We start from the raw sequence: 17,621 nt of genomic DNA, 5'->3' as shown, positions 1-17,621 counted from the left end.
AAAGAACAAGTCTGTTTTACCAACCTTTCTATACAAAAGGCAAACCAATACAATGTATATATTTTATTGTCAGTTCAAAGACAGCAGTAAATTGTACTTTCATGTTTTTGCCTTTGCTGTTCATCAGCACATTTTAAGTTACTGTAAAAAACCCTCAGAAGTGGAAAATGTAAACAAGTTACTGTGACGCTGTCAGCATCTTTTTCAAAGTAAAAAATGACTTGTTATCTGTTACACTTGATTATCTGCTAACAGCAGCATGTTTAATGAGAGCAGGTTCCCAGCTTTGCTGACATTTAAAGTCAACTCAAACTTTTGTGGTGATGAGAAACAGGCAGCTAAAGTAGGCCAACAAAGTACCGAGGCTAACTACAAAGTTTCTGAGTTTGCCAAAATACCACCAAACTAGGTCACTGGTTTCTTTTAAGATGTCTCATCCGTGCAATAGAGATCATTTAAGTCAGAATCGCCTCACGAAGCAATGAAAGCAAGTCTCCTGTCTAAGATGCAACGATGGCTAATAACATGTTGGATTGTATCTTGATAAGAAAACCTCAAAAGCGTGCAGAAGGCAGGAAATTCTGGTGAGCTTTATCTGAACATATCTGCTAATGTCGCTTAATAGTTTGTGGTGTCTTTGATGCAGAAGAAAAGGCAGAAAACCTAAAATGATATCTGGATTTAACAATTCTACCTACTTCGGAAATGCTTCTTCAAATGAAATGTTCCGATTTGACGCAGAGCATGTTGATCTCAGCAGGATAACGCAGTCCCATAAATGTATTTTTTACTGCCATGGTGCATGTGTCACAGAGATAAGGTTTCAGAAAACACTGTGTCTCTTCCTCATGTTAGCCAGAACGTCTCCTGTACACGGATGGCTGAGGTAAGTTTTTAAGATCACTCCATATTCTGAGAGAAATTCCAGTTGAAGGGATTCTTTAGAAAGAAATACCTTCTTTTTTTTTCAGCTGACAAGTTATGCCGAGTGGATTCTGAGAGATTAAGAACAATGAGCTGAGATGAATCTCTCCTCGACCCTTTGGAGATTCATTATTATATTTCTCAGCTTTCCCATCAAGCGTGAGTATCTATCCATCCACATCACTGCTATCAGCCTGTTTCTGTCTCTGATTCAGTGAGAAAAACCATCACAACATTTGGATTGTTTTGTATAGCAGTGAAATAATCATGGAAAGACCCTTTTTTTTGCCTCAAACCTTTATATATGGGTATGTTTTTTTGTTTCTGGACAGGTGGACCTTTGCTCCCTGCTGGCTGCCAGCACTTTATTGACTCTGGCTACCTGACAGTAAAGCCATCTCGACTCTTCCTCATTGGCTCCAACCTCACAGTGACCTGCCACATCCTGAAATGTCAGAGCCAGAGGTAGAAATATGATCAAATATAACATGAAGCTGTCTGTCTTCTGTAACTACATTTATGTATACAATGCTTTCAGAGATGTTCAAAATGTTCAGATGTAGTTACGTTACTGTCTTCCAGTTCCACAATTTCCCTTGCGGTTAATGGTCATACTGTGGCTCCTTGGAAGAAAGTCAACTGCACCACAGCGATATTCAGACTGTTCAATGTGCAGATACCACAATCCATAGTGCTCTGCAAGCAGAAGAGAGATCAGCTGTCTAGGGTTGTCGCCGGACTGGACCTTCATGGCGGGCGTATGTATAGTTATCATCATATAGAGTTGGGAATGTGGGAATTAAAAAAAAGAAAAAGCAATATTTTTAGCGAGAATTTTTGTGCATATGACCTGTACTGACAGGTTGTTTGGCTGTTTTAGAGGAGACAAGAGGGCTGGGCCTGTTTTTGTGGCTTTAGCTGTGTATGAGAGTCTCATTCAGGGCTGTCAAACTAATTTTAGTTCAAAATAAACATTTTCTTTCTCATATAATGGTGAAATCTCCCAGATAGAGTCTGCTCTGACCCTTTTTGTAAAGTGCGTTAGTGTGATTAGTCCAGTCCAGTTTATTGTTCAAGTGAACACCCAGGTACTTATAAGATTGCACAATCTCAATGTCCTGTCCCTGGAGGTTCACTGGTTCCGGAGGACAGTGTTTACCCCGGTGGAAGTCCACCACCAGCTCTTTGGTTTTACCAGAGTTGATCTGGAGGCGGTTCCGCTGGCACCATCCTATGAAGTCCTGGTTCAGTTCCCTGTATTCCCTGTCATCACCGGCGGAGATGAGGCCGACGATTGCAGAGTCGTCAGAGAACTTTTGCAGGTGGCAGGTAGCAGAGTTATATTTGAAGTCCGATGTGTAGATGGAGAAGAGGAATGGAGCCAGAACGGTTCCTTGTGGGGCCCCCGTGCTGCAGGACACCAGATCTGACTCACACTCCCGTATCCTCACATACTGTGGACGGTTGGTGAGGTAGTCCAGGATCCACGCAGTGAGGTGGTGGTCCACCCCGGTCTGCTCCAGCTTGTCCCTCAGAAGCAAAGGCTGGATGGTGTTGAAGGCACTGGAGAAGTCGAAGAACATGACTCTCACAGTGCTTCCAGCCTTTTCCAGGTGAGAAAGGCATCTTTGTAGCAGGTAGATGACAGTGTCATCCACCCCGATGCCAGATTGATAAGCGAACTGAAGTGGGTCCAAAGATGAGATCACCAGGGGGCGGAGGTGCCCAAGGACCAGCCTCTCCAGGGTCTTCATCAGGTGGGATGTTAAAGCCACCGGCCTGAAGCTGCTGGCCCCCGGGGTCTTTGGGACTGGTACCACACAGGACGTCTTCCATAGCTGTGGTACCTTCCCCAGCTTCAAGCTCAAATTGAAGATGTGCTCCACTATCCTGCACAGCTGGTCTGCGCAGGATCTGGCTGATCAAATCTGTTGAAGAATAAGTTCAGATCATTCACCCACTGTTGGTCCCCCACAGGCTGTTGGTTGGGCCCCCTGTGGCCAGACATGGCCTTGAGGCCCTTCCAGACTCCGCTGATGTTGTTCTGCTGCAGCTGATCCTCCATCTTCGTCCTGTAGACTGTTTTTCCTTCCCCGATCTTCCTCCTCAGCTCCCTCTGTACAGTCCTCAGCTCCTCCTTGTTTCCTGATCTAAAAATCCTCAGCTCCTCCTTGTTTTCTGATCTAAAAACCCTCTTCTAGACACATAGATTTCCAGAAGAGGGAAGGTGAAGAGCAAAAATGATGACTCATTTTGAGTTTGAGGACTCATTCCTGCAGCTTATTACTTTTATCAGAACAGCTCAACCCCTAGTAGACAGAAAGGAATAGCAGTGCATTTTATTGAACAATTGGAATAAATTACATCTCTGCACTTAACAAAGTTATCCAATGGGCCTGATTGGACCTTTTGGCCGGCCGGTTCTGGCCCTCACCGTATGTTTGACACCCCTGGTCTAATTGCTGAGTCAAATGTGGTGAATAAAATATGCAATATAATATTCATAACTATATTTTCATAAGTGAATAATCACCTGACACTAAGAATCCTTGTGTTTTTGTTAGCGTAGAATGAGCTCTTCATATCTGCACAGGGGGCGAGTCCTCTTCACCACGGAGTCCGCCATATTGCACCGCCATGTTTCTACAGTAGCCCAGAACAGACAAACCAAACACTCTAGAGAGAGCCTTTCTGCACGTTTTCCGTAACCTGAAGGCCGAACCAGAAGTTTTAAGACACCCTTGGAAAGGGAGGGTTGAGCGGAGGGGTGTTCAGTTGTTTGCAATCTGCAACATAGCCACTAGATACCACTAAATCCAACACACTGCTCCTTTAACACTGGGATGGGCGGCTGACATAGAAGAATAAGTAAATGTCTTTAAAAAATATTAAGTATTAAATAACTGAAAAAAGCATAAGTTGTTTTTCAAAAAGTATTTGAAAGTTTGAATTAACTTAACTTAATTAAATTTTGAAGAAGCGGTAGAACATTGAAAGGATTTGGTTTGAATTTAAATTGCAGTCTATGAGCACTTTGTTTTTGGTGGCTTGCTTTTCATTATTTTTATATTCTGTTTTCCATCCTCTGTGCTTGAAGTTCCTCCGGATAAACCTGAAAATGTTCTCTGTGAAATGTCGAGGAGCTCAGCTTTTATAAACTGCTCGTGGGAGGGAGGACGTGAAACACACCTCCTCACGACCTACAACATTTCACTCAACAGGTATGGTGTTCATTAAAGGTCAAATTAAGATATTGCCTTGTTTTCTTGCCGGTAAGACGACAGCAAACGTCCTTTTTTTATATTTTTCTATCAGAGAAAATGGGACCCAGATACTGTTCGATCAAATCCAGGATGCTGCAGAAATCACCATACCCCGAGCAAAGATAGATGAAAACACTACACACCAGTTGATTATTACTGCTTATAACCACTTTGGAGTGTCGCAATCTGATCCGTTCTTCTTCTGTGCAAAGGATGTAGGTAAGCTCTCATTTCTGTAAAAACATATTTACATAAAACTTTTTTTTTTATTAAGATTTCTTCTATCTGAAGTATTTTCAATAATGAGTCATCCTGTTAATTCCTGTTAACTGCCTCCGTCAGTTTGACTAATTCAACCTGGCTATCAGCAAACTGTTTCTCTGTTTTTGTAATATCTCTTTGAAGGGGGAACAATTTGCCCCGCTGCCTCGGCCCACCTCTGTTAACTTTTTCAAGATGATGACAGCAGTTGCACCAGTCTTTAACTTTTTGAGTCATCACTGAACTGTAGTTTTGTTTTGGAATTATTCATGCGTGCTTGGAGGTCATCCCACTGGATAGTCACTGCCACTTGTGTGCATTCTTCTTCTATGTTCTTTTTTTATTGCAGTGATACCAGAAACCCCTCGTATCACGCAGATAGAGTTTGGGAATAACTCCATAGCAGCCTTGTTGCAATGGGAAACTTCTGGATCCTCAGAGAATCTCAGATCCGATGTCCAGCTCCGCAGAAATAATAGCTCCTGGGTAAAGTTATGTCATGATGCACGTGATAGATTTGTGGTTATTTGCAGCAGCCATGTGACTTAATGCCTTGATGTTTTCTAGGAAGTGGCAGAGGGAAAAGAACTCTCTGAGGGTCTGATTCAAGTGGACGGACTGAGGCTTCTGACTGAATACGAGTTCCAGATGAGAACATGTTACTCCCCATCAGGACTGAGGTCAAATTCCAGCAAAGGGTCGTTCTGCAGCAAATGGAGCCCAGCTGTTGGGTGGAGAAGTCCTGGAAAAGGCAAGCTTGCAAATTCTTACTTGCCATGCAACAAAGGCAATCTGATATCTGTGATGATGTGAGAGTTTGTCGTCACTCAGACTGAACCCACAACTTGTGACTTAACTTTATCTTTAGGTCCATCTCAGCAGCTGTGTGTGTGGAGGATGTTAGGCAGCCCGGGGACAAATGGGCTGCGGATGGTGATGGTTTTGTGGAAGGTAATGTGTCATAGCTGTTCATTATCTCTAGTTTTGTGTTGATATTGCCCGTTTTTGTCATGCCACGGAAGTTGACATGATTCAAATATGAACTAACTCTTGATCTCGAGATAACAATATCAAAGAAAAGAAAAGTTTGAATCACGAACATTTATGGCTTCCGTATGATACAAAGTTTTATGAAATACCAGAAAAGAATTGATGAAAACATAGCCACCACTTCAGTTTCAGTTTATTTTTGTATAGCCCAGAATCACAAATTACAAATTAGCCTCAGAGGGCTTTACAATCTGTACACATGCGACATCCTCTGTCCTTCCCTCACATCGGCACAGGAAAAACTCCCCTAAAAAACCCCTTTAACAGGGAGAAAAAAGGAAGAAACCTCTGGGAGAACGACAGAGGAGGGATCCTTCTCCCAGGATGGACAGAATGCAATAGATGTCATGTGTACAGAATGAACAGCATAACAGAGATACAACACATTCAATGTATATGACATAAATGATTCATATAATAAGACTACTTATAATAACAGCAGCAATTATTATAGTAGAATTATAATTATGAAAATAGGGATAGTAATGTGATTAATATTATGTCGGTCAGTCGGCTCACAGCAGGAGGCACGACTACGGTCCAGGTACCACAAGGATTCATGGAAACCTGCAGAGCGAGAAAGCAAAAAGGGCTTCAGGGTGGAAGTAAAGCTAAATTGCTTAATGGTACAGGTAATAGTAATAGTAATGTGACTAGTAATAATAATGGTGGTAGCAGTCGGTGTCAGCAGGGCCGTAGCAGGATGCACGACCACGGTCCAGGTACAGCCACGATTTATAGAAGCCTGCGAAGCGAGAAAGCACAAAGACTCCAGGGTACAAGCAAGTCAATAAGCGTAATAGTACAGGCAATAATAATAGTAATGTGACTAATAATGATAGTGGTAGTAGTAGTTTGTGTCAGCAGGGCCTCAGTAGGTGGCACGATGACAGTCCAAATATAACCCCGATTCCTGGGAACCTGCGAGGCGTTAAATATCTTTATGGCAAAAATACGATAACAGTAACACTGTGACATAATGGAACTATAATAAATTATAATCAGCTTGAACCACTGTATAATTACAGTTTTAAGCAGTCATTTATATTCATAATGCTTTGCAACAATAATCATAACACATTATAAAGCGTCAAGTATCATAATACTTCATAATTTCTGTTCAACTATTAAGAAAGTTGAACACTGTTTCCAGTCTTTATTCAGAGCAAAACTACCCATCTGGTAGCTGTGGGTTCATATTTAATTGACAGATATGACGGTGATATCGATATTCTCATCTAACTACTAACACGAAACTAACCATAATACTCAAACTGTCAAAATAGTCCTTTTAATGGATGAATAAGTGATGGATGGACTTCTTCCTCAGCCTCCATCTCCAGACGATTTCAGTGGCTCGGTGCAAAACTACAAGATCTATCTGGGTAACGACCAGAAACAGGAAGTGACCTGTCCGGCTGCTTTGAGCCGGTGTTCACTTCAGGTACCAGCAGAGCTCCAGGAACTAAGCATCAGCACCGTCACCTTGTACGGGGCGTCTCCACCAGCTGATGTGCCACTCAGACACTCAGGTACAAAAATATTAGAAATACAGAAGATAACACCTTCATGTTTAAGTTGCAAAGTACAAAAGATGAGGATGAAGTGTACTCATGTGTTGGCATCTAACTGTTTAGGAGATTTTGGGCCCGTTTTGAGAGAGTTGGATCCTGCGGTTAATGGCAGCTCCGTGTTCGTCTCCTGGTCGTGGCCGGGGAACAAACACCTGTCAACATCTGGAGGAGAACCACTGCACTTTGTGTTAGAGTGGACAAGTGTTCCTTCGGCAGAGCTGCAGTGGCAACAAGTGGCTAAAGAGCAAAACAGCACTTTTATCACAGGTACACACACACACACACACACAAAATAAATGGTATTGCGTCACACGACATGGCACACAACCATTAGAAATGTCTTCAGAGATGAAGCAGTGGCCTCTAGTGGGCAGTTGGTGAATTATACCAGCATGTGCTTTTTCATTTTTTTTATATCTGTTCCTAACTGTCTTCATACAGCTGCAGCCTACGTTCATAAGCAAAGGTGAATGTTGGTGAAACATGTCAGAGCTCGTGGTGAGAGTGTTTGAGTTTTTCCTGTATGGTTTCAGGTCTGACTGCAGGTGTGAGGTACAACATCTCTCTGTACTCTGTGACCACCAGAGGCGTCAGTGCTCCATCATCCGGTCTGGTCTACTCCAAAGAACAGAGTGAGATTCACAGATGACACATGTCCCCAAAAAACATTTCTTTTTTTAACAACTTGTTGTTGTTTATCACACATCTAAGAGGGATTCAGACAACACACTGTAAACGGCCTCTGTCTCATTGTTCGTGTTTCAGAGCCTGTGTCTGGTCCCAGCATGTCAGTTCTGGTCCACAAGTCCAGACGGATCCTGATCCAGTGGGACGAGATTCCTATAGACAAGCAGAAAGGCTTCATCACAAACTACACCATCTATCTCCAGATGCTGGACTCCAGCAACACAAAACTCAGCGGTGAGATTTTGAGTGTGTTTCTATGTCTTATTTCAATGCATATGACCCCACAGGAATCCCACAGGAAATTATTCAACCGCCCTTGTTTAGTTGTGCTACATGGTCTGTGGTTGATAGACAGAAAATTAATCAGGAGCTATTTTGATAATTGATTAAACTTTTAAGTCATTTTCTGTATCATTCACTGGTTCAAGTTTTTTTCTGTTTGCAATGATGGGCTGGTTTTCTTTGTCTTATGTGATAGAAAACTGAATATGTTAGAATATCCTAGAAGTCAGACCCTTGGACTTTAGGACATTGTGAATTAAATTAGTTATTAGTTATTATTAGTTGCAGCCCTCCTTGTGAACATAGGTTGGCTGTTCTAAACTCACATCCTAGAAAATGTTCAGCATTTCTTAGATTATATAATCCAGTTCTTCAATGTTGTGAGCACCAAGAACAAAAATCTCTTAACAACTTTTTGAATACTTGACTTATCCTGTAATAAGAAGAGAACTATTGGCTTGGCCTGATTCCACAGGGACTTTACTTGATCTAAAGGTTTGGAGGAAACACAACTGTTGCTGTGAGTCGTTTCCTGTTCTTGCACGTAAAAAGGACTTCTCTTCACGGTGCTTGTTTAACAGTATGTATGTGTGTGTACTTTACCTTGGTCAGGCTCAGGCTTTCTACCATGTGTACGCACATGTGTGGGAAATTAAATCCGCAGTAGTATGCATATATTGTGGCTCAGCACATGCCACTGTTACATAATGGAAAGTGTGCAGCCAGCATTGAGACTCCCCTCCCACAAAGCTTCAGTGCATCAGCAGGGTATTTCACCTCTCACTTCCAGTAATGTGGTGAAAGTCAAACAGCAAACTGATGGTTGCTCATTTTAACATTTTGAGATTAATTACCTCGGTCAGAGAGATCAAATTTTTTGGTTTGGTTTGTTTTTCCTTCTGTCAGCAGGATTAGGAAAAAACTATTTTCATGAAACATAACATTTTGTAGCGATCCAATCATGTTTTAGGTTATTTCCCATAAAACAATCAATCTTTTAAACATCATATCAAGTGTCTTACAAAAACAATTAGGGTCAAATGAGGTTTCTATCATAGAAACAAATGGTGTTTTTCTTTTGCTGCAAGGAAAATAATAATTCCAGCAACGCTTCTATCAGCAATGAATATGGTGATATTTTATTTATGCATGAAAATTCATTCATATTAGATCCAGTAAATCATGCTGCGTTTTCATTTGTCTCTTCGTGTTTCTGAACTCATCACTTCAGTTTTTATAAGAAAGTTGGTTTATTTTCTTTAAACAGCCGCAGAAGAAACATTGTTACATTTTTCAGTGAAAGGCCATAATACATAAACTGCCTCCTTATCTCTGTTCTTTTTTTAAAAATGTTTTTATGCTGTTTTAGATTTTTAAGCATTTTGGTTTTTAAGTCTTTTATCTGTGTTTTTATAGTGAAACCTTTACGCTGCCATCTAGGCCAGGACCCCCTTTAAAGGAGATTCGGAATCTCAGTGGGATTATCCTGGTTAAATATAGGTTTAATAAAATTAATAAATTAATAAATTATTGTTCACTTTTTTCACTCTGAATGTCCATCTAGTTATTTATTGAAACATCTAATATCCACATAAGAAAGAGTAAACAGACCATAACTGATTATTCACCATACATTAACATTTGCTAGTTGTATTGTCTCAGAAAGCCTGACTTGGAGTTTCACATTGCAAGTTCACATGTTCACTACTGAGCAAATTGATTTTCAAACTCTGGTTGTCATAGCTTTCACAGAGCCTTTCGGTGAATCATAAGAGTTTTCTAGAACTGTCTTTGACCACAATACAGGAAGCCATGTGGCTACCTGCATACATGCAACCGTTATCGTTGCTTCTAACCAGCATGCTTCACACACTATTTCTGGAGCTTCAGTGTGAAAACACCTGAGAGCTGAATTTTTCCTCTTTCTAATGTGGCATTTTATGTGTGTGTGTGAACTGGATTGCTCTTTCTTTAAGTAATTTCATCTAAGGTTTTAGTTTGTTGTTGTATATAAACTCACTTCATTTGCACAATCTTGGGTGCTCCTGCAAATTAGGATGTTCTTTAGCAACAGAAAACTTAAACTCAGGTTGATAGTCAGAATTAACTCAAGGCTTCAAAACAGCAGACCCCCACCCTAAAGCATACCCTCCTTTATGGTCTATTTTACACTAAATGGAGCATCATTTACTAAATGAACATCACGCTGTATTGAAGAAGACTTGAAACTAGCGATTGAGACCATAAACTCATGTTTACAATGTTTATTAAGATAATAAATCAGGAGAGTAGTAGCATGCAATCTGCCTTCTTTTTAAATCGCCCCCTGCTGGCCATTAGAAAGAATGCAAGTTAAAGACTCATTGACTTCACTCTTCAGAAGTTTTTCTTGTCCCCTTTAAGGACTTGTCGTCCATAATTAAAAAATGTATTGTTGAGCAGAAGTCACTTTAGAGATTGAGATTGTTTATGTTGTTACCAAGGTCAAGAGGCAGAACGGTCAATGTTGATGTGTCCTCGAGCAAGACACTTAACTCCATATGTTTGTTAGTCCTGATGGGCCGTGGGTACCTTGCATGGTAGCCCCTGCCATCAGTATATGAATGGGTGTGAATGGGTGAATGGCATTTGTGTTAAAGTGCTTTGAGTATTCGGAAGACTAGAAAAGCACAATACTAGTACAACCCTGAGTACTACCCTGAAGTACTACCCTGAGCCTTGAGCCTTCCACTTAGCACTTATTGTATTGGTATTAGTTTGTTGCACTTATTGTATTGGTATTAGTTTGTTGCACTTATTGTATTCGTATTAGTCTGTTGCACTTATTGTATTGGTATTAGTTTGTTTCTGTACTTTTGCTCTGGTTTATGCTCTTAGATGCTTGTTTAAGAAAGGAGATGCACTTATGACTTCTGGTGACTAGTAGTTCTCTTGAATACCTATGTTGAATACACTTATTGTAAGTCGCTTTGGATAAAAGCGTCTGCTAAATGACGGTAATGTAATGTAATGTAAGACCATTTACCATTCATATTGATTTACAGGGCTGAAATTTTTACTTATTTCCACCTGATTTTAGTTAATGAATTAAGGCAGTTAAACTTGTCTAACTGCATATTTTCAAACATAAAATAACTACAACAACAGTAATTTTACTTCCACTTGCTCCTCTCCAGTGACGGTGCCCGGTTCCGGCCCCAGACGGATGTGGCTGGTCTGTCCTGAAGGAGCTCTGGCTCTGCAGCTGACTGCGTCCACCTCAGCAGGAGAAGGGAAGCTGGGGAACTTGATCTGCTCTCAGCCTGAAAGCCCTGCAGGTCAGTCTCCTGCTGCATTCACACGTACAAGTCATCTTTACGTGAGGAGATTATAGAGAACTTTGTTTTTTTTCAACTCTCTGACTCTACTCATCTTTTCCCTTCTTGTCGCCTATAGTTGACGTGGTGATTGTGTTGGTGTTCATCATAACCCTCTTTATAGCGATCGTAGCCAACCTGATGTGCTGGCGCTGTGTGAGGGAAAGGTAATATTATTTACGCTCATCACAACAGACATCATCTAATAATAGTGAACATATTCTGATACTTTTGTCCTTCAATGTCCTGCAACTTTGAATGTGCATAGGTTTTGTTTTACTAGTAACCAGGATGACTGCCACTGTGGCAAATTTAAAATGCCACACCGCAACAAGAGCACATCAACAAGAAGCCACACGATTAACATGAACAGAAAAAAAAATCCAAAATTCATACATACTCTGTGTATGTGGTCAAAGCACCCCGATCTGAAACTGAGTGTCTGCTTCAAAATGTGGCATTGCAATCATTAGTAACACACAGAAGCCAGTGGTGGAATTTAACAAAATCTATTTACTCAAGTATTTCCATTTTATGCCACTTAATATGTAAATCTCAGAAGGAACTATGATGCTTTTTAACTTACTACAGCTATGTGACAGCTTTAGTTATTTTGCAGATTTAGATTATTAATACAAAAACTTAATCAACTAATAAATTATTGTATATCATACTAGATTAAGCTACCAAGCATTATATACAGTAATGAACATTAGATCCACCAAGTGCGGAACACATTAATGCATCAATAAATATAATCCAATAATATGATATACTTTATTCTGAAATGGGATATTATGCACAATGAGTACTTTTACTATTTGTACTTAAATTGCATTTGTATTCTAATACTTTTGTACTTTTATTTAGGTAAGATTTTTAATGCAATGCTTGTTTACACTGTTGTATTGCTAATTTTACTTCAGTAAAAGGTCTAAGTACTTTTTCCACCACTGACAGTAGAAGAATTACAATGGGGTTTCTTTGTGCACATTTTGCTTCATTACTGTATCTGTTAATAAACATTATCATTACAGGAAAAAACTGCACTAACTTTCAAACATTACTGTCCTTCTATCTCAGGATCAAACAGAAGTGTGTAACCTGTGGGCCTGCCTGGCTCCATGAAAACTTACCAAAGCTAGGAAACAGTAACGCCATCAAACTTCTAGAGGTAAATAAAAGCAAGCTGATGAAGTCAGAGTGTTGATATTCACACCTCCCTTTTTTTGTGTGAACTTCTGTCACCGAAAACAGCAACAGCTAGCAACTGCACCAACACCAACAACACAATCAATCTTAGAAACAGTTTTGAAACATGCTGAAAGGAAATAAAAACACATGTAGATTCTAGATGTTTACCAGCCTGGACCAAAGCAGGAAGTGATGTTTCTCTCTGCTTTCCCTCTGACAACTTTGTGAGCAGCTGCAAGACACGTGCATACAACATATTTATCACTACAAATCTAACATTGCTTTTGTTTGTGTTTGGTCACCAGCAGTATGGGAGTGAACCGTCCTTCTCGTCCACACACAGCGACCCTCCGCTGTCGCCCATCAGTTTCATCTCTCAGGAGGAGAGGGATGACGTGTATCCGACCGTCCACGTCGAAATAACCCAAGATGGATCGGGACCCACAGCGGAGACACCTTTGCTAATGTCAGATCCTGGGACCTTTCCTGTCGACAGACTGCTGGAACATGTCAGCTACAAACCCCAGATTGCTACCTCGGCTTCACAAGGAGAGGAGGGCAAGGAGACAGAGGACGAGCAGAGGGACCCAACGTCAAGTGGGGACGTGGACAAATGTGTGTTTGGGGGATTGCTTGGAGGCTCTTTGTCCAGTGTGGAGATGGACTCCTCTGTTGCACCTCTGGGGCTGACCCTCAGCTCTGTCGGTCTTCTGTGGCCGAAATCTCCCGAAACAACGCACTTATTGAATGGAGGCTTCCTACTGGAGAGGAGGGGGACTGAGAATGATGTGGAAGCGGACTCGCCCTCTCTGGATTTACAACAGGGAGAAATAATGACTCCTGACACAGAGGACACTTATTTGTCTCAGTGGACAGTTGAGACAACACTGACTGGTGGTTATTTCCCCCAAGCAGCTGTGTTGACACACAGCGGTAACAGGGACGATGGGAACGACAGAAACAAACAGGACATTCTGCACTACGAAACTGACTTTAAAGAAAGCATTATATTCAAGTGCCACTTTGCTTAAGTAAAGACGGAGTCAGATTATCCTCCAGGATTTGGCGATATCTTTCTGCATTCATGTTCCCCTCTACCTTTACAAGCCTTCCAGGGCTGCTGAGAAGACACTTAACCCCAAGTTGCTCCCGAAGGCTTGCCATCGGTGTGGACTGGATGTTGCATGAATGTTAGTTAGAGTCTGATGGTAGCCTGTCATCAGTGTGTGAATGATATGTAATATACTACTGATTGTAAGTCGCTTTGGATAAAAGCGTCTGCTAAATGACTGTAATGTAATGTAATGTAATGAGAAATGTAATGTAATGTAATGAAAGCATCCCCAGAGCATGATGCTGCCACCACCATGCTTCACGGTGGAGATGGTGTGTTTGTGGTGATGTGCAGTGTTTGGTGTTCGCCAAACATAGCGTCTAGTCTGATGGCCAAAAAGCTCAATTTTTGTCTCATCAGACCACAGAACCTTCTTCCAATTGACCTTGGAGTCTCCCACATGCCTTTGGGCCAATTCCAGGCGAGGTTTCATATGAGCTTTTTTCAACAGTGGCTTCTCTTTGCCACTCTCCCATACAGCTTCGACTGGTGAAGAACCCGGGCAACAGTTGTTGTTGTATGTACAGTCTCTCCCATCTGAGCCTCTGAAGCTTTTAACTCCTTCAGAGTGGTGGTAGGGGTCTTGGTGGCCTCCCTCACCAGTCTTCTTCTTGCCCGGTCACTCAGTTTGTGAGGACGGCCAGCTCTAGGCAGATTTAAACAAGTGCCATACTTCTTCTATTTCGTATTAATGGATTTAACTGAACTCTGTGGGATGTCCAGTGAGTTGGAAATCTTTTTGTAGCCATCTCCTGACTTGTACTTTTCAATGATCTTTTCTCTGAGTTGCTTGGAGTGTTCTTTTGTCTTCATGTTGCAATTGTAGCAGGAATACTGATGAACCAGAGACCTCCCAGACACAGTTTGGTGTTTCTATACTACAATCACTTGACACACATCAACTGCACTCAGGTGATCTCCATTTCACTAATTGTGACACTGCTGGCATCAACTAGCTGGACCTCTGTTGAATTAGGTCAGTCACTTTAAAGGGGGTGAATATTTATGCAAACACTTATTTTACACTATATATTTTTAATGAATTGACATTAGTTTGTAAAAATCTGTTTTCACTTTGACATGAAATAAGCTTTTTTTGCAAATTCTTGTCAAAAAAGTCAAATTATATTGACCATGATTTCCAGTATAAAAGCAACAAAAGGGGAAAACAACCAAGGGGGTGAATACTTTTTATAGGCATTGTAGATAGATAGATAGATGGATAGATGGGCAGGTAGGTAGGTGGATGGATGGATACACTGTAGCACCCTGTTACAGCAGTTGAGCTAAAAAGACAAAGATAATATGCAAAAACACTATACAATACATCACCATCATCAGATTTTTTTTAACTAAATACCTGCAAATCTAAGGACGATCCCGTCAGCTCCAGCTGCCTTTTGTGTTTGGTGATAATTAGAAAATATTAGCTTAAATGCTAAACTAAGGTGATGAACATGGTAAAAACAGGTTAACATGCTGATGTTAGCATTTAGCTCGAAGCACTTTGCATAAGTACAACCACACAGAGCTGATAGCATATCTATGTTATTTTGTTATTAAGCTATTTGATACATAAAGATCACTTCTCCAATGGAATCACTTTTGGAAAATAAGTTTTAAGCGATCTGGACCTTAACTGCAGCTGCAGCTATAAAATAATATTTAACATATTTATGAATGCATTGTGGTCTGATTGTCCTGCAGTTTTTCTCCAGATGGTTAGTGGTATTCCTGATTAAATCCAAATCCAAAAACAAGACTAAGCTTTGTTAGGCTGGAGGAGGATTAACACCAGCCAAATGGACTTTTCACAACCTGGCAACCAAAATATGCTTCTCTCTGCTGGCTAATTGCTGATTTCTAATCAATTAGTTATTTTTTAAGCCATTAATAAAACCATAGCAACAACATGTTGAACCACCTTAATTAAACATTGGGAGTTAAGACATGTAACTCGTCATCTTGCAAAAGGGCAGTTATGTATGAAGTGTTTATTTTATTTAAATATTAGGGTGTGACTTGTGTTTCTAAAGTTAGCAGTGTGTTGTGTGGCAGTGTGGCAGTGAAGTGACTCTGAGTGTGAAATTTTTCCAAAACATACCCGCGCAAAAGTCAGTTCGGGGGGTTTCCCTGTTACTTATAAGTGTATGGTATCGTAATCTGAACCTTAGCTTTTACGCATACATGCACCACCTGCAGTTAAACACCGTTTTTTTAAGACTTCCTGAGTGCTGTCTCACTTCCTCAATGAGAAATCTATATTTCAGGAGGGTCTCTCCTTCACAGGCAGAAGTTTTGAGTCTTAATAATAAATCTTCAGGGGATGTCTTTGAAAGTCTTTTCTCATTTGCAGTTACGTTTTAAATCCTAAACCCAGCATTGTGCATCTAAAGGGTGAAATGTGGTGAAGCTTTAGAGGAAAGTCCCCCACTACACCACATGGGATATGATGGAGTGCGAGACGATGAGCTGTGTGGAAAATGTGTTGGTGGAAATGCATCTGAGGGTTTTGTTGTGCTGTTGCAGATGTCATACACTCCAAGATGTCGTCTGAACAACAGCCTGCAGACTTTCCTCAGGTCAGAATATGGAATACGTCCTCTTCTCTTCCATTTTGGATTTAAGGATGTATGGGATCAAACCTGCAACTTAACTTTGTTACAATCGGTACATTCAATTTGATCTCTGCATTTATAAGCATTTAGGAGTGGTGACTCTGAACCACCAATCTTGTGGTAGCTAAGCATTGAGACAGATGTTTAAGCTACAGTATAACTCTGGATATGTAAATAGACAATACAAAAAACATACAGCAGGATATTTTGGGTCGTCCGTCCGTCCGTGGCGATATCTCAGGAACGCATGGAGGGAATTTCTTCAAATTTGGTGTGAACATCCTCATGGACACGAGGATTAACTGATTTGATTTTGGTGGTCGAAGGTGCCTGTGACCTCACAAAACATGCTTTGGGCCATGACTCAAGAATTCTTATGCTAATTAAGACCATTTCACACAAATGTCTTATAGGATAAATGATGAAGTGATTACATTTTGGACAGCTATGGATGTAAACTACAACTTGTATGTTTGGCGGAGGCAATTCTAGTTTATACGGAAGCTTTGAAAATGTATTGACAAAAAGTGAACTACCTATGAAAATATTTTCGTTCTCTCTTAATTTTCAGACATTAGAATATTACAGGGAATAGTAATCCATCATTAAATGCTTTATGTTAGTTGTAAAGGTTGATAGTCAGTGGTGGAAGAAGTATTCAGATCCAACACCACGCTGCTGGAGGACCAGGCTGGAGGGACGGGAGACGTGGGAGAACCAGAACCAGAACCAGGACTGAGTGGAGAAGACTATCAGACCCTGCCGCAGTAAATGACTGTAATGTAATGTAATGTAATGTAAAATGAGAAGTTGACTAAAGGGACTCTGGATCTCGGAAACACTACCGCTTTTGTCCACAGGGGCCGCCAAAATAAACACAAAAGAAAAGTTCCTTGTAGTAGGTTTAAGTAAAACGAAGTATTATCATTAAAATGTGCTAAAATGATGAAATAAAAGTTCTTAAAAAAAATGTTCCCTGAGAGTGCTTTACTATTAAATGTGATGTTTTTGGATTTCAATTACTGCTGCATTAATGTGCATGTTGCATGTTAATTTTAACCAGAGAAACAAATATTTTTAAAGAAATCATCAGGTTATGATAAAAAACTGTAATCCTGTAATAGTAACTAAAGCTGTCAGACAAAAGTAGAAGAGGACAAAGTAGAATATTTAAGATGAAGTGGATTATAAAGTATAAAAGTTGCATAAAATGGAAGTAGTATAGTACTTTAATAAAGGTACTTAGATACACCCCACTGCTGCCTCATGATCAACAGGCTGAGTCTGTGGAGCGTCTG

The 17,621-nt window shown here is 40.5% G+C and overlaps 1 protein-coding gene across 1 annotated transcript; it reads left to right on the top strand.

Moving 5' to 3' along the window:
- The first annotated feature begins 810 nt into the window (after positions 1-810).
- On the top strand, positions 811-17,094 carry il23r (interleukin 23 receptor). The gene is made up of 18 exons (XM_054603026.1): positions 811-886; positions 972-1,083; positions 1,257-1,389; positions 1,507-1,682; positions 4,022-4,145; positions 4,240-4,406; positions 4,798-4,934; positions 5,016-5,199; positions 5,317-5,399; positions 6,829-7,030; positions 7,136-7,339; positions 7,606-7,704; positions 7,838-7,993; positions 11,218-11,358; positions 11,477-11,564; positions 12,481-12,571; positions 12,897-13,510; positions 16,986-17,094. Exons 2-18 carry the CDS (start codon positions 1,023-1,025, stop codon positions 17,092-17,094), a joined length of 2,769 nt encoding a protein of 922 aa, XP_054459001.1. The 5' UTR covers positions 811-886; positions 972-1,022.
- Positions 17,095-17,621: the final 527 nt, after the last annotated feature.

This window comes from Anoplopoma fimbria, chromosome 8 (genome assembly GCF_027596085.1).
Source record: "Anoplopoma fimbria isolate UVic2021 breed Golden Eagle Sablefish chromosome 8, Afim_UVic_2022, whole genome shotgun sequence".
NCBI classification, from domain to species: domain Eukaryota; kingdom Metazoa; phylum Chordata; class Actinopteri; order Perciformes; family Anoplopomatidae; genus Anoplopoma; species Anoplopoma fimbria.
Note: the sequence above shows the minus strand (reverse complement) of the source record. Positions and strands in the feature narration are given on the sequence as shown.